This window comes from Panthera onca, chromosome D4 (assembly GCF_046562875.1).
Source record: "Panthera onca isolate mPanOnc1 chromosome D4, mPanOnc1 haplotype 2, whole genome shotgun sequence".
Classification (NCBI taxonomy): Eukaryota; Metazoa; Chordata; class Mammalia; order Carnivora; family Felidae; genus Panthera; species Panthera onca.
In genome coordinates this window covers 73,674,049-73,687,623 of record NC_138351.1, presented here as the reverse complement: position 1 = coordinate 73,687,623, position 13,575 = coordinate 73,674,049, and the positions used below count along the sequence as shown (strand labels likewise).

At 42.5% G+C, this 13,575-nt stretch overlaps 1 protein-coding gene and 1 non-coding gene across 6 annotated transcripts in view; one reads left to right on the top strand and one right to left on the bottom strand.

Moving 5' to 3' along the window:
• The window catches only part of SNX30 (sorting nexin family member 30), a 124,843-nt gene that overhangs the window by 31,466 nt on the left and 79,802 nt on the right, over positions 1-13,575 (bottom strand). For all 5 annotated transcript variants that reach the window (XM_081790937.1, XM_078436574.2, XM_078436573.2 and 2 more), the window contains exons 4-6: positions 6,135-6,293; positions 1,907-2,102; positions 247-446 (exon numbers count right to left, since the gene is read on the bottom strand). In XM_081790937.1, coding sequence (XP_081647063.1) covers positions 247-446; positions 1,907-2,102; positions 6,135-6,293 — 555 coding nt within the window. The remainder of the gene's footprint in view (positions 1-246; positions 447-1,906; positions 2,103-6,134; positions 6,294-13,575) is intronic.
• On the top strand, positions 6,572-6,676 carry LOC132663949 (U6 spliceosomal RNA). The gene has a single exon (XR_009603337.1). It is a non-coding gene; the product is annotated as a U6 spliceosomal RNA (small nuclear RNA).

The following is a 13,575-nucleotide window of genomic DNA, read 5'->3' as shown; positions in this document are numbered from 1 at the left end:
ATGTTATACCTCCACGAACTCTCAGAGAACATTAAGAGTTTCTTCCACACTCTTTTCCTTCATTTAATTCACATCCTTGTTTCGCCACAAGTTCTATTTATATGCCTATGAGGTCAGTCCATATGTGTGATCCTACCCACCCATGAAGAAGGAAAACTACACTACGTGTGAATAGGCAATAGTTACTTTTTGAAAATGACTAAAACAAGGAACTTACTTAAGTGCACGAGAAGTGAGCATGCTTACCTTCATAGAGTCAGAGTATAAAATATATTCCCTGAGCACAGGTAGAAAGTCTTCTGTCATGTCATCCGTTAGCTCTTCCAAGGCCGTCGAGCAGTTGCCAATGCAAGCTGAGACGCCCTCCAGGGGCTCAGCTAGCTCCCCTTCTAATGCACTCCACGTGGAGTACACAGGCCCGTATTCTCTCAGCTCTACAAGGTACTCTGAAGGGGATAAAGAAACTAATTAAGACTTGGCTGGTAATTAAGACAATCACTGGTATCACTGGTATTACTGACTCAGTAACAAGAACTCCCTATAGTCAGATGTATTTCCTTGGCCATTCACTGACCTGAATGTGCTCTCCTTTAAACACAACATTGTTTATAATTTTTTTAATCTCTAAATACCCATCTTATAGTTAATATCATAACATCACCTGACTTTACCCCATAATGGGAATGCCATGACTCTGGATAATGGGGACCACAGTGCTTTCTGGGGGAAGTGGTAGGAGCTACATCCACCAACTATCTTCAAAAATAACCACTCACCTACTCATAGAGTGAAGACGGATTTTTAGCAGCAATGGGGACAGAGTTTCACATAGGTTTAGGGGGATGTTTTTAAAGGAAAGAAAAACCAGTCACAATGGAAAAATAATGGGATTTTAGGAAGTATTTTGATATGGATGTGGTCTTACATAGGCAGAATTACTCTCACTCAGAGGTAACCCCAACACCTTGGTCCCATCAGAATTTATTCCACATGCTCCTTAGAGGTAGATGGTACCAAAAGCTATCTCTAGCACCTACAGGCCATAATACCATCAGTGGGTAGAGGATAATGAAAATACAGGGAACAAGGGCAAATGTCAATTTATTTACTCTCAGAAAGAAAATCTAGCCCATCATTTGTCACCAGGATTCTTGCCTTTAAAGCAAAATGTTGTTGTCATTTTTTAGTAACCAGTGGATGGCTGCTGCTGGAGAATTCTTTTCAATATGTGTCAGATCTTGGGCCAGCATGATTGTCAACACTGGTCTGATCTCTCTGGTCTCCACATGTGTGAGAAGACAAAAGGTCCTAACATTCTGGGATACAGAGAAGCAGGTGACCACAAGAGGGCTGGGGAGAAAGTGGTGGTAACAACTTGGTAGGTTAAAGAAAGGTCTGACAAGTCCCCAGGTCAGGAAGAGTGGGTCTGAAATGAAGCAGGGGTAGGGCAGATGAGTCAATTTCAAGTTGAAGGCTCATGAGGATCATAACTTTGGCAAACACAGGTCTCGAGGCTGTCCTTTTGAACCATCTTTCTGGCAGAAAAGGTACCAAAGTTTTGCTTTTTAAATTATCATTCCTATGAATGAAGGGAAGTTGAGTCAATGTCTCCACTTTTAAAGCTAAAGTTGAGAGAGAAAGAGAGTCATGGAAAAGCCTGGAAGCTCAGAAGTGGCTGTTTGCCACGAAAGCAAACACAAGGCTGAAGAGCAGGGCAAAGGATGGAGCGCAAAATTATAGTCTGGTCACAACGACCTCCTCTGCTCCCTGTATTTATTTATTAGTTTTAGAAGTGAAGCACGGCCTCGTTCTGTCGTGCCAGTATTTCTGCAGTTTGATTCTGCTGAGCACACATGAATGCGCACACGCACCCTGGGCACGACCAAGATCTCGACAAAGGGCTCACCTATTTCTTCTTTGATGATCCGCTGGGCTATTCGATCAATGGTTCCCAGTTTGAGTGCAAAGGTATCTAAGTAGTCGCCTATGGCTGCAAACTCCAGAGGTCGACTCCTCAGCTTGTAGCCTCCGGTGACGTGCTTGACGGACTCGCCCACTCTAGACAGCAATGCCATCCCCTGCCTCTTGTAGGCGTTCAGGTCCTAAGGGTGACACGTTAACAGACAAACTCAGTCACTCCCACAGCCAGGATTCGGTGAACCAACTCCTTTAGGTGGTTTCTTCTTGGACGTGGAAGACTCCGGAAACAAGGACCCGAGTTAGAGGACTGACCACGTACATAGCAGTACTCCTCCCCTCGCCATTGGAAACACCAAGCACACAGGTGTGTGCTTTCAGCAGAGCACCTGAGCATGCTGTCCTTCAAACTCAACACTGTTTCTAACACGATTCTTTTAACGTCCCTGACAGAAGAAGATGAAGACGAAGAAGACAACGAATTCAAAGATGAAGAAGAAGTCTCTTTCTCCCATACAAAATATCCTAAGTCATCTTTAGGAACAAAATTCTAGAGCTGAAATTCATTCCATTCATTTATTTATATCTCAATCAAAGCCATATAAAGAAAGGAGGGAGAAGAGGGTGAGCGCAGGAAACAGCGACAGAAAAAGCAGTGCAAGAAAATCCAAGCCAAGGATACATGTTGTAAACAACAAAATATTTTAGGGCAAAACGGGAAATACATTGAGCTACATAATCTACTGTATCTAAATTTAAAGACCATATTAATCTATCAGGTCAAATAAACTTCCTATCATCAAACTCCAAGAGGAATCTGTAGCATCTCCAGATTGTTCTATGTCATGCCTTCAAAAATGGTTTCATGGGGCACCTAATGGCTCACTCGGTTGAGCATCCAACTCTTGGTTTTGGCTTAGGTCATGAACCCAGGGTCATGGGATCAAGCCCTGAGTCCGGCTCCATGATGAGCATGGAGCCTGTTTAAGATTCATTCTCTCTCTCTCTCCCTCTCCCTCTCCCTCTCTCTCTCCCTCCCCCCTTGCTCTCTCTTCCCACCCTAGCCCTCCCTCACTTGTGTGTGCAGGTGCTCTCTAAAAAAAAAATTTTTAATGGTTTTACAGATCAGATGTCTGTTCCTTATATCCACCCTCAATACAAACAGAAAAGTAATTCCCAGTCCTAGTAGGGCATGTCTACAGGGAGATAAGGGAACATAGCACAAGGCCATTGCTTTCTGGTCACCTCGTCTGATTTAGGGATAGAGCAGAGAACAGGGAATAGCGGTTAACACAGCTGTCCTCCCATGTGACAACACACAATCACACACAATCACAGATTCCGATCTTCATAAGTGTCTGAAGTATAGTCTGCTCCTTCTTCTTTATGCAGCCAAAGCCTTCACTTTTGCTCTTGATCCCACTCTTTCCTAGCTAGACTTCGCCCACAAGCAAGGCTCCCGCCCCATCGGCCACTCCCTCTCCTGTCTGTATCTTCAACTTCTAATCCTTGAGTCTGTAAAATACGCCAGGGCTCACCCATCTTCAAAAAGGCAGCAATTTCCTCCTCCACACACCCCCGTCCAGTCTCTCCTCTTCCTTTTGAAGTCAGGCTACCTGAGAGAATGTTCTTCTAAAGATTCCATCTCCCCTTCCAACCTCAGATACTCTAGACGAAACACATCCCTGCAGACACCAGGTTTTCACAAGATTGTAACTGAAGCCTGGCAGTTCTTGGCATTGCTTCTACAATATTTTTTGGAGTGGGGCTAGATCCAAAAGGGCTCGGTGGACTGCGGAAGCTCTATTTCAAGTAGAGGCTTAAAAGAGAACCCCCAGTTAACCAAGTCAATTCATATACAGAATGAAGCTATTTAGTAGCACCTGACTGCTGCACGCATTCTGCCAAAGATGAAAAACACTTATTCGAACACGCTTGATACTGAGCATCTCCCCTACCCTCTCCGAGCATTACTGGCTTCTTTGTAATGACGCTTCCGGTTTGCGACAAGATCGGGTCATCCCAAGAAAGAGGAATACCTCTTCCTTCGCTGTGACAGAACATGTAAAGGGTTTGCCTAAGAACAAGACCAAGGGAGGAGGGCACTTGTTGGGATGAGCACTGGGTGTTGTAGGTAAGCGATGAGTCACGAGAATCTACCCCCAAAAGCAAGAGCACGCTGTATACAACGCATGTTAGCTAACTTGACAATAAATTATAAAAAAAAAAACCCAAAAAACAAAAAAACAAGACAAAGGTTTTCAAGGTGTATTAAAAGGTGGAGACAAGAGAGGGGGAGATGGGGAGTCATTGTAGTTTGATGTCACACAGTGCAGTACACTTTCAGGCTCACAAGATGAATAGTCGTGTGTGTGAATATACTTAACGCCACTGAAATGTGCATTTTTTAAAATGGTTAGGGTGGTAAATTTTAGATGTATTTTACCACAATCAAAAAGAAAGAAAAGAAAAGATGGGGGTATTTGGTACATTTAATTCAGCAGGTAGAACTGAATGAGGGCTAGAATTGGTTGTTTTAGAGCCAATGCTCTGCATTCGCTCGCGTGAAGTTGGATTTTGATTAAGACGCTGAAGGACTTTTTTTTTTTTTTTACATCACCTTTCATACTGAATACCATCCACCACACGCAAATCTTTCCGCCTTATTTTTCACATAGATTCCTAATGACCCACGGTCCGTGCATTCTCTCCCATTGTCTCTCTGTTCAGGAAAGATGACCAAGACTGAGGCCTGCCTGAACAACGACCTGATACGTGGGGGAGGCACTGGGCTGCATGTGTGGAGAACAGGATGGATTTCACTCTGCATATGAGCTGAAAGAACTATATTCGAGGAGCTGTTCACCAGGAAATACTTATTTTGAAACAGAACATGGGTTTGACATGGGCAGTGGGGGACAGGCCTCTGGGAAAAAAGAGAAGATGAATGGGAATGTCATCAATGAGGCGAAAAAATGTCAACTGAGGTTTAAAAAACAAATACTAAAGGACTTTGTCATGTGGTTTCCATTGTCTGGAGAACGGCACCCTCTCTAAAATCTTTAAAATTGACTGATGTTACCTGTAAATATTTCTCAATTTTGCCATTTTGAGAAAGAAAACTGGGAATCCCGGAGCCTCGACACCCTTGCCAACATGAAACAAACTACCTGTGGCCTGAGTTTGGGAATATGATTCATGAAAGTAAACAGATGGGGCCGCGAGGAGCTGGCATGAGAGTGTGAGCCTGAGATCCCATTTCTGTAGACATTGAGGGCAGAGTGTGTCAGACTTCCTGCCAGTTCTGCCAACCGGAAGTGCACAGAGAAGCCAGTGAATGACCAACCTGGGTGTGAACACACAGAATCCGGCAACTATGTGGGACCCAAATGTTTCTCTGGCAAATGCTTGGAAAATGCCCACCCAATAGGAATTTGGCTGCGGGCAAGCAACACTGAACTAGTCTTTGTCAGGCAGTCTGATTTAGAGCGGAAGTTCGGCCTCTGGGGCCTTAAAGCCCTAATTTTAAATCCCAAGTGATGCCACTTGAATATGTACCAATTCCCTGAACTTCAGTTTCCTTATCAGTAGAATGAGATGTTGAGTAACCTCTCACAGGGTTCCTGTGAAGAACATCTTTATCAAACACTCATTAGATGTTCTTTCCCTCAGGGCCCACTTGTTGGTCAGAATGGCCTCACCTATTGAAATCCCAAGAAGAATTCAAGGAAACACTTATCTTTGTTTAGGCAAGTGAAAACACTTCCTCTCTGCTGCAGTGGGGGTGTTTCTCCTGAATTCTAACATGGAAACCAGGATGATGCAAATGGACACCAAAAAAATAGAGGAATTTGATGACATCCACTATAGTGGCCCATTCCCAAAGGTGGTTTGTGAGAGAGCAAAGCAGCTTTTAAGAAAGAGCCCAAAGAGGGGCACCTAGGAGACTCAGTCAGTTACGCATCTGACTCTTGACTTCGGCTCAGGTCATGATCTCATGGTTCTGGAGATCAAGCCCGGTATCGGGCTCTGTGCTGATGGTGTGAGGCCTACTTGGGATTCTCTCTCTCCTTCTCCCCCGCCCCACCCCCTCTTCTGCATGCTCTCTCTCTCTCTCTCTCTCTCTCTCTCTCAAAATAAATAAACTCAAGAAAAAAAAAAAAAAGAGCCCGAAGAATGCTAATTTGGGGGAGGAATATGAAAAATTCTGTTCTTACCTTAGCAGTAAGGAAAACATTAAAGTGTTCATTGAAAGAGAGCACAGGATGATCTGTAATTCTTTTTAGGAATTTATCCAAAGCTTTTCTTCTGGTCTCCACAAACTCTTCTGAAAAACGATCTACAACACCCTTCACCACAAACTTCTCAGGAAGCGGCTATGAAGACAGGAAGAAAAATATTCAGAGTAATTGATAAGACCGTGGAAAGAAAAACCACAGGCTAGCAAATAATTCTTGGGACTCATTTGTCCAAGAACATATTCCTTATTCAGTTGGCTCTTTAGGTAGGCATCAATAGAAACATTTCTGAAACACAGAGATGGAGTAAATCACAACTATCCTTCTCAGTTTTAGAACTCAAGAAGTAAGATGCTAGAGAATAGTCTTTGGAATACAGCAAACAGTCAGTCAATATTTATCCAGTAAATCCAGTCATGCTCGCTTCAGCAGCACATACCCTAAAATTGGAACAATACAGAGGTTAGCATGGCTTTTGCACTAGGATGACAGTAAATCCGATAGTATGGCTATCTACACATTGCTTAACACACAGGGGGTACGACGAGAGAGTCAGGGCCGGAAAGATGGTCTAAGGAGAGAAGGCAGACAATATCAATCACACAAAAATTTATTTAAATATATTTAAATATATTATTTTAATTAAATATATTTTGATTCTATTCCCAGTTCAAGGGGTAAAAGAACTTGATGAATGTGAAATAAGTACATTAGGCAAACCCTTGTAGCTAAAATATACCTTTTTTAAGCCAATCTTTTGTGTAGGTGTATGCTTGAAAGTTCTTCTTCTTTTTTTTTTTTAATATATGAAATTTATTGTCAAATTGGTTTCCATATAACACCCAGTGCTCATCCCAAAAGGTGCCCTCTTCAATACCCATCACCTCCCCTCCCCTCCCTCCCACCCCCCATCAACCCTCAGTCTGTTCTCAGTTTTTAAGAGTGTCTTATGCTTTGGCTCTCTCCCACTCGAAGCGCTTTTTTTTTTTCCTTCCCCTCTCCCATGGGTTTCTGTTAAGTTTTTCAGGATCCACATAAGAGTGAAAACATGGTATCTGTCTTTCTCTGTATGGCTTATGTCACTTAGCATCACACTCTCCAGTTCCATCCACGTTGCTACAAAGGGCCATATTTCATTCTTTCTCATTGCCACATAGTACTCCATTGTGTATATAAACCATAATTTCTTTATCCATTCATCAGTTGATGGACATTTAGGCTCTTTCCATAATTTGGCTATTGTTGAGAGTGCTGCTATAAGCATTGGGGTACAAGTGCCCCTATGCATCAGTACTCCTGTATCCCTTGGGTAAATTCCTAGCAGTGCTATTGCTGGGTCATAGGGTAGGTCTATTTTTAATTTTTTGAGGAACCTCCACACTGTTTTCCAGAGTGGCTGGACCTGAATGTGAGACAGGAAACCATCAAAACCCTAGAGGACAAAGCAGGAAAAGACCTCTCTGACCTCAGCTGCAGCAATTTCTTACTTGACACATCCCCAAAGGCAAGGGAATTAAAAGCAAAAATGAACTACTGGGACCTCATGAAGATAAAAAGCTCCTGCACAGCAAAGAAAGGTCTTAAAAATGTAATTTCCTGGGGTGCCTGGGTAGCTCAGTTGGTTAAGCGGCTGACTTTGGCTCAGGTAATGATCTCACAGTTTGTGTGTTTGAGCCCTGAGTTGGGCTCTGTGCTAACACCTCAGAGCCTGGAGCCTGCTTCGGATTCTGTCTGTCTGTCTCTCTCTCTCTCTGCCCCTCCCCCACTCATGCTCTGTCTCTTTCTCTGTCTCTCAAAAAATAAATAAATGTTAAAATTTTTTTTTAATGTAATTTCCGTTGCTCTTACCCCAACAAATTTCTCTGTAATATTTACTTTGAGCCAATATTGTGGGCAATTTAAACCTACCTGGCTACTGAGGGATCTTTGAGCTTTGACCTATTCCCATAGTAGCTTGATTAAATGCTTGATTAAAGGCCTTTCTCGTTACTGCACTCACAGGGAGACTGCATGTCTGCTAGTGTGCAATATGAAAATGTTTGGGGTATGAAATATTAAAAGAACATTTGCATTAAAAATTGGGCAAAAGATTGGTAGACATTTTTTTCAAAGAAGACCTACAAATGGCCAACAAGCACTTGAAAAGATACTCACATCATTATTCATTAGGGAAATACAAATCAAAACCACAGTGAGATACCATTTCACACCCATGAGAATGGTCATAATAAGGGAGGGAAGGAAGGAAAAACAGCAAAACAAAGAAAAAAACAATGTTGGTGAGCATTTGGAAAAACCGGAACAAGCATTTACGTCCGCAACCCCCTTCAGCCCCATATTCTGACCATATAGAGTTTTTTTTTTTCTTTTAAATTATAAACCCTCAGGGCACCTGGGTGGCTCAGTCAGTTAAGCATCTGACTCTTGATCTCGGCTCAGGTCATGATCTTACGGTTTGTGAGTTGGAGCCCCATGTCAGGCTCTGCATTGACAATTTGGAGCCTGCTTGGGATTCTCTCTCTCCCTCTCTCTTTCTGTCTCTCTCTCTCAAAACAAATAAATGAACTTTAAAAATAAAGAAACCCTCAAGTTCACGCACATACACACAAAAACAGACAGACACAGGACTTCACCGACCCCAAGAAGCGGAATCCTAAGGTGTTTGGAGTGGGGAAATCAAGAAGCAATCCAGATTTAGAACCCTTTCAAAGACTTAGAAACTGGCAACATCAACACCCCTAGAATGCAGCACTTGAGATATGAGGGGATCCAAAACCCTCAACTTGAAAGGGCTTTGGAAAGGCCCTTTAGGGTATGATTTAACTCCTAAATAAAGACTGTGGTTCCATGCCTCCTGGGTTCATATCCCACCTCTGCCAAGCTTTCTGACTTCGGTCAAGTTCTGTCATCTCTTGGTACCTCAGTTTCTTTGTTTAAAAAAATTAAAAAAAAAAAAAAAAGCTAGCAATAGTGCCAGCCTCTTGGTGTTGTTATGAGGATTAAATTAGCTACTAGGCTGAAAGTGCTTTAAACAATTCCTGTCACAGAGTGAACACCAATAACAGTGGCGGGGGGGGGGGGCACGGGGGTTCTTTGTTGTCAGAGTGGCAGAAGCTTCAGGAAGTACTGATCTTCAGAGGCAGCCATGTTCAGTGAAATCTTGAGATGGTGGGAGTACGATGCAGAGAAGAGGCTATGAACTGAGGGGCTTCTTTTAACTAGATCAGGAGTTCTAGAGAGCACAGTGGAAAGGTTAGAAATGGAAGAAAGAGAGGGGAGTCAGGTCAAGAATAAAATTACAAAGCCACATGGAGATAAGATGTCCAAGTAGGACACCCAGTGGAGCTCATGCCTGGGGAGAATATTAGAAACGCAGGACAGGGTCAGATATATAGACCATCCAGCCCAGTGTTCTGGCCCAGTCAAAAGCACAGGAGAATCTGTCTTAATAGGGTATGGTTGTTCTTTAGGATAACTTCCTTATTTTGATCAGTTCTTCCCCCATTCCCTTAGATAGCCATTGTCCTTAAACCCTACACTCAACCCCCAACCTTTAACACTAAGCGGATTACCATGTCTCTGAAGTAGGAACCAGGTATAAGGGCATCACATAAACATTCCCTAACCATGTTGCTTCCTCCACAGATAGACATCTCACGTCCATTTCTCAGGTCCCTGTGGACAACATACCTCCCCAACTCACCACAAAGCTAACTATTCCATCTGTGTCTCTAACCTGTTACTTCACAATCATGCGTATGTTGCCATCAATTAATTATATCTTCTCTTTCCTGTATCTTCAACATTTCCTCCTCGGCTGGCTCTGTTCCCGAGTCTACAAAAATATGGCTCGTTCTCTTCCTACCCAAAAATAATAAACCCAACTACCCCTTGACCTTACATCTTCTCCACCCTCCTTCAGGGCTCATTCAACCTTTTTGAAAGAATTATTTCTCTCTTTTTTTTTTTAATTTGAGAGAGAGACAGAAAGAGTGCACGAGCAGGGGAGAGGGGCAGAGGGAGAGAGAGAGAATCTTAAGCAGGCTCCATGTTCAGCATGGAGCCTGAGGCGGGGCTCGAACCCATGAACAATAAGATCATGACCTGAGTAGGGGAGCCTGGGTGGCTCAGTTGGCTGAGCTTCCGACTTCGGCTCAGGTCCTGATCTCACGGTCTGTGAGTTCAAGCCCCGCGTCGGGCTCTGTGCTGACAGCTCAGAGCCTGGAACCTGCTTCAGATTCTGTGTCTCCCTCTCTCTCTGACCCTCCCCCATTCATGCTCTGTCTCTCTCTGTCTCAAAAATAAATAAACATTAAAAAAAATTAAAAAAAAAAAAAGATCATGACCTGAGTAGAAATCAAGAGTCAGATGCTCAACCAACTGAGGCACTCAGGTGTCCCTAATCATTTATCTTAATTTCCACTCCTTCCATTGATTTCTCAACCCACAACCTTCCTCCACCCAAAATAAAGCTGTCTTTGGTTCTGCCTTCAATGCTACATTTCTCTGCCTTATCCCCATCCAATGCTGACTCCTTTTTTTTTTATGTTTATTTATTTTGAGAGAGAAAAAGTGTGCTTGTGTGGGCCAGAGAGAGAGGGAGAAAGAGAATCCCAAGCAGGTTCTGCACTTTCAGCACAGAACCCAACATGGGGCTCAATCTCATGAACTGTGAGATCATGACCTGAGCCAAAATCAGGAGTTGAACACTTAACCGACTGAGCCACCCAGGTACCCCCAGAGACTGCTCTTTTAAAGATGATTGATGACTTTCTAATTATCAAATCCAGTGGATATTTTTCTGTTAGTATTTCATGAATCCTGTTGAACACATTCTGGTTTGCTTATGCTGAATAGGACTTGGGAGGAAAGCCTAATGGCCAAGTGGCTAGGTGTGCCTCATTTAACATAACAGATAATCTGAAATAGTTATTCATTCTTCAGATTTAGTACATTGAACTTTATGTTTAATGAATCAGGGAAGTGTGCTATTTAAAGGAACCCTGCAGTGAATCCTTCTGCAAACAGAAATTTCCTTCTAACCATTATTATTCCCAAACGTACAGGGCTTCAGAAATTTGTTTCTTCCTATTTCAAGCCTTAAAGGGCACATGCCTACAATCAGCCTCACCTTCTACCTTCTGACTTGTTTGTGCAGAGGAATCTGGGTTGCTGATGGAATCAGGCACATCTATAGATTGTAATTGAGCAAGTGAGGAGCTCAACAAAGCTCCAAGCACGTGGTAGATGTCGTCTGCATGCCAGCTCTTTTTATTACCTTCTAAACATTGAGAACAGAAGGCAAAGGGGAAGTGGACCAAAGGGTGGAACTTCCATGTATCTTTTAGGCCAAAATGTTTTTTAAAAACCCTCTGGGATATGTATACCATTTCACATCCACTAGGATGGCTATAAAAGGGGGGTAAAAAAAAAAACAAAAAAAAAAAAAACAGGATAAAACAGGAAGCAAGTATGTGGAGAAATTGGAACCCTCATACATGGTTGGTGAGAATGTAAAATGGCACGGCCTCTGTGGGAAACAGCTTGGCGGCTCCTCAAAAAATTAAACGTAAAACTAGTATATGATCCAGAATTCTATTCCTTGGTATGCAGCCCAAATAACTGAAAGCAAGTGTTCAAACAAAACCTTGTACAATCAATGTTCAAGGAGCATGATTCAAAATAGTTGGGTTGGGGAAAAGGGGAATGAGAAGTGACTGCTTAGTGGGTACGGGATTCTTCTGGAGGTGGTGAAGATATTCTGGAATTAGATAGCGGTGGTGATTATAACACACTTTGAATACACTAACAGCCACTGAGTTCCACACTTTAAAATGGTGACTTTTGGGGCACCTGAGTGACTCAGTCGGTTAAATGTCCAACTCCTGATTTCAGCTCAGGTCATGATCCCAGGGTCACAGGATAGTGCCCGCCTTGGGCTCCACACTGAGCATGGAGTCTGCTTGGGATTCTCTCTCTCTCTCTCTCTCTCTCTCTCTCTCTCTGCCCCTCTCCCCTGTTCATGTGTGCTTTCTAAAAATTAAAACAAATAATAAATAAATAAAAATAAATAAAATGGTGAATTTTAGAGGCACCCGGGTGGCTTAGTCGGTTAAGTGTCCAACTCTTGTTCTTGGCTCATGTCCTGATCTTGGGGTTGTAACTTCAAGCCTGCATTGGATTCTGTGTTGGGTGTGGGACCTACTTTTAAAAAAACAAACAAGTGGTGCCTGGGTGCCTCAGTCAATTAAGCGTCTGACTTTGGCTCAGGTCATGGTCTCACAGTTCTTGCGTTCGAGCCCCGCATCGGGCTCTGCGCTGGTGGTGTGGAGCCTGCTTGGGATTCTCTCTCCCTCTCTCTCTGCCCTTTCCCCATGTGTGCTCTCTCTCAAAATAAATAAATAAAGTTTAAAGAAAAAAGGGTTTAAAAAACAAACAAAATGGTGAATTTTATGTTATATGAATTTTACCTCAATTTTTAAAATAAGCTGGGGTGATGGAAGCAGATGTCAGAGAGCAGAGAAGAGGCTGTGCTGCTGGCTTTGAAGGTGGGGGAAGGGGCCATGAGCCAAGGGATGTAGGAAGCCTCTGGAAGCCGGAAAGGGCGAGGCACAAACTCCTCCCTGGGGCTTCTAGAGGAAATGCAGCCCTGCCACCTTGATATTAATCTACTGAGACCAGTTTTGGACTTTTGACCTCCAGAACTATAAAGTAATACATTTTTGTTGTTTAAATCACTTAAAAAAACAAAAACAAAAACAAAAAACTCAGCTGGCGCGCGCGAGGGGGAGTGAGTAAGAATAGAGATGAAATAAGATGGGCCGTTGGGGATAAATGCCGAAACTGGGTGTGAGTACATGAGGGTTCATTGCACTGAATCACTCTGCTTTCGTATATTTAACATTTTCCATAAGGAAGACATTTTTTAAAAACTACACATGCCCATACATGTTGAACCTACAAAAAATCCTATTTGCAAAGCATTACAATAACCCATTAAATATTTCAAGGTATAATCTTATAAAACATTTACATTTTTATAGCACTTGATACTTTGGTAGAGCACTTTCACGTGTATTATGTTTCATAATAATTCATAAGACAGTATCTTATAATCTGTGAAACAAAAGCATGCTTCTTGTAGATTGTCATGGAAAGCTACTATTTTGGAGTGCGAAATCTGGACAAAGATTTCAATTGCTCAATCTTGAAACGGTCCAACTTCCCCTTGTCAGCATTTAAATTGCTTCTTCGTCAAATATTAATTTGCAATGAATGGCACATTTCAATTCAACAAATACTTAGCAGTACACCCACTACATGACAGAAAACTAATTTTCCTACCCTTATCAAACAAACAGAAAACACTGCTCCTAAGAAAAAAATAACAAACAAATAAAAGAGCATCAAGATAAGAAAC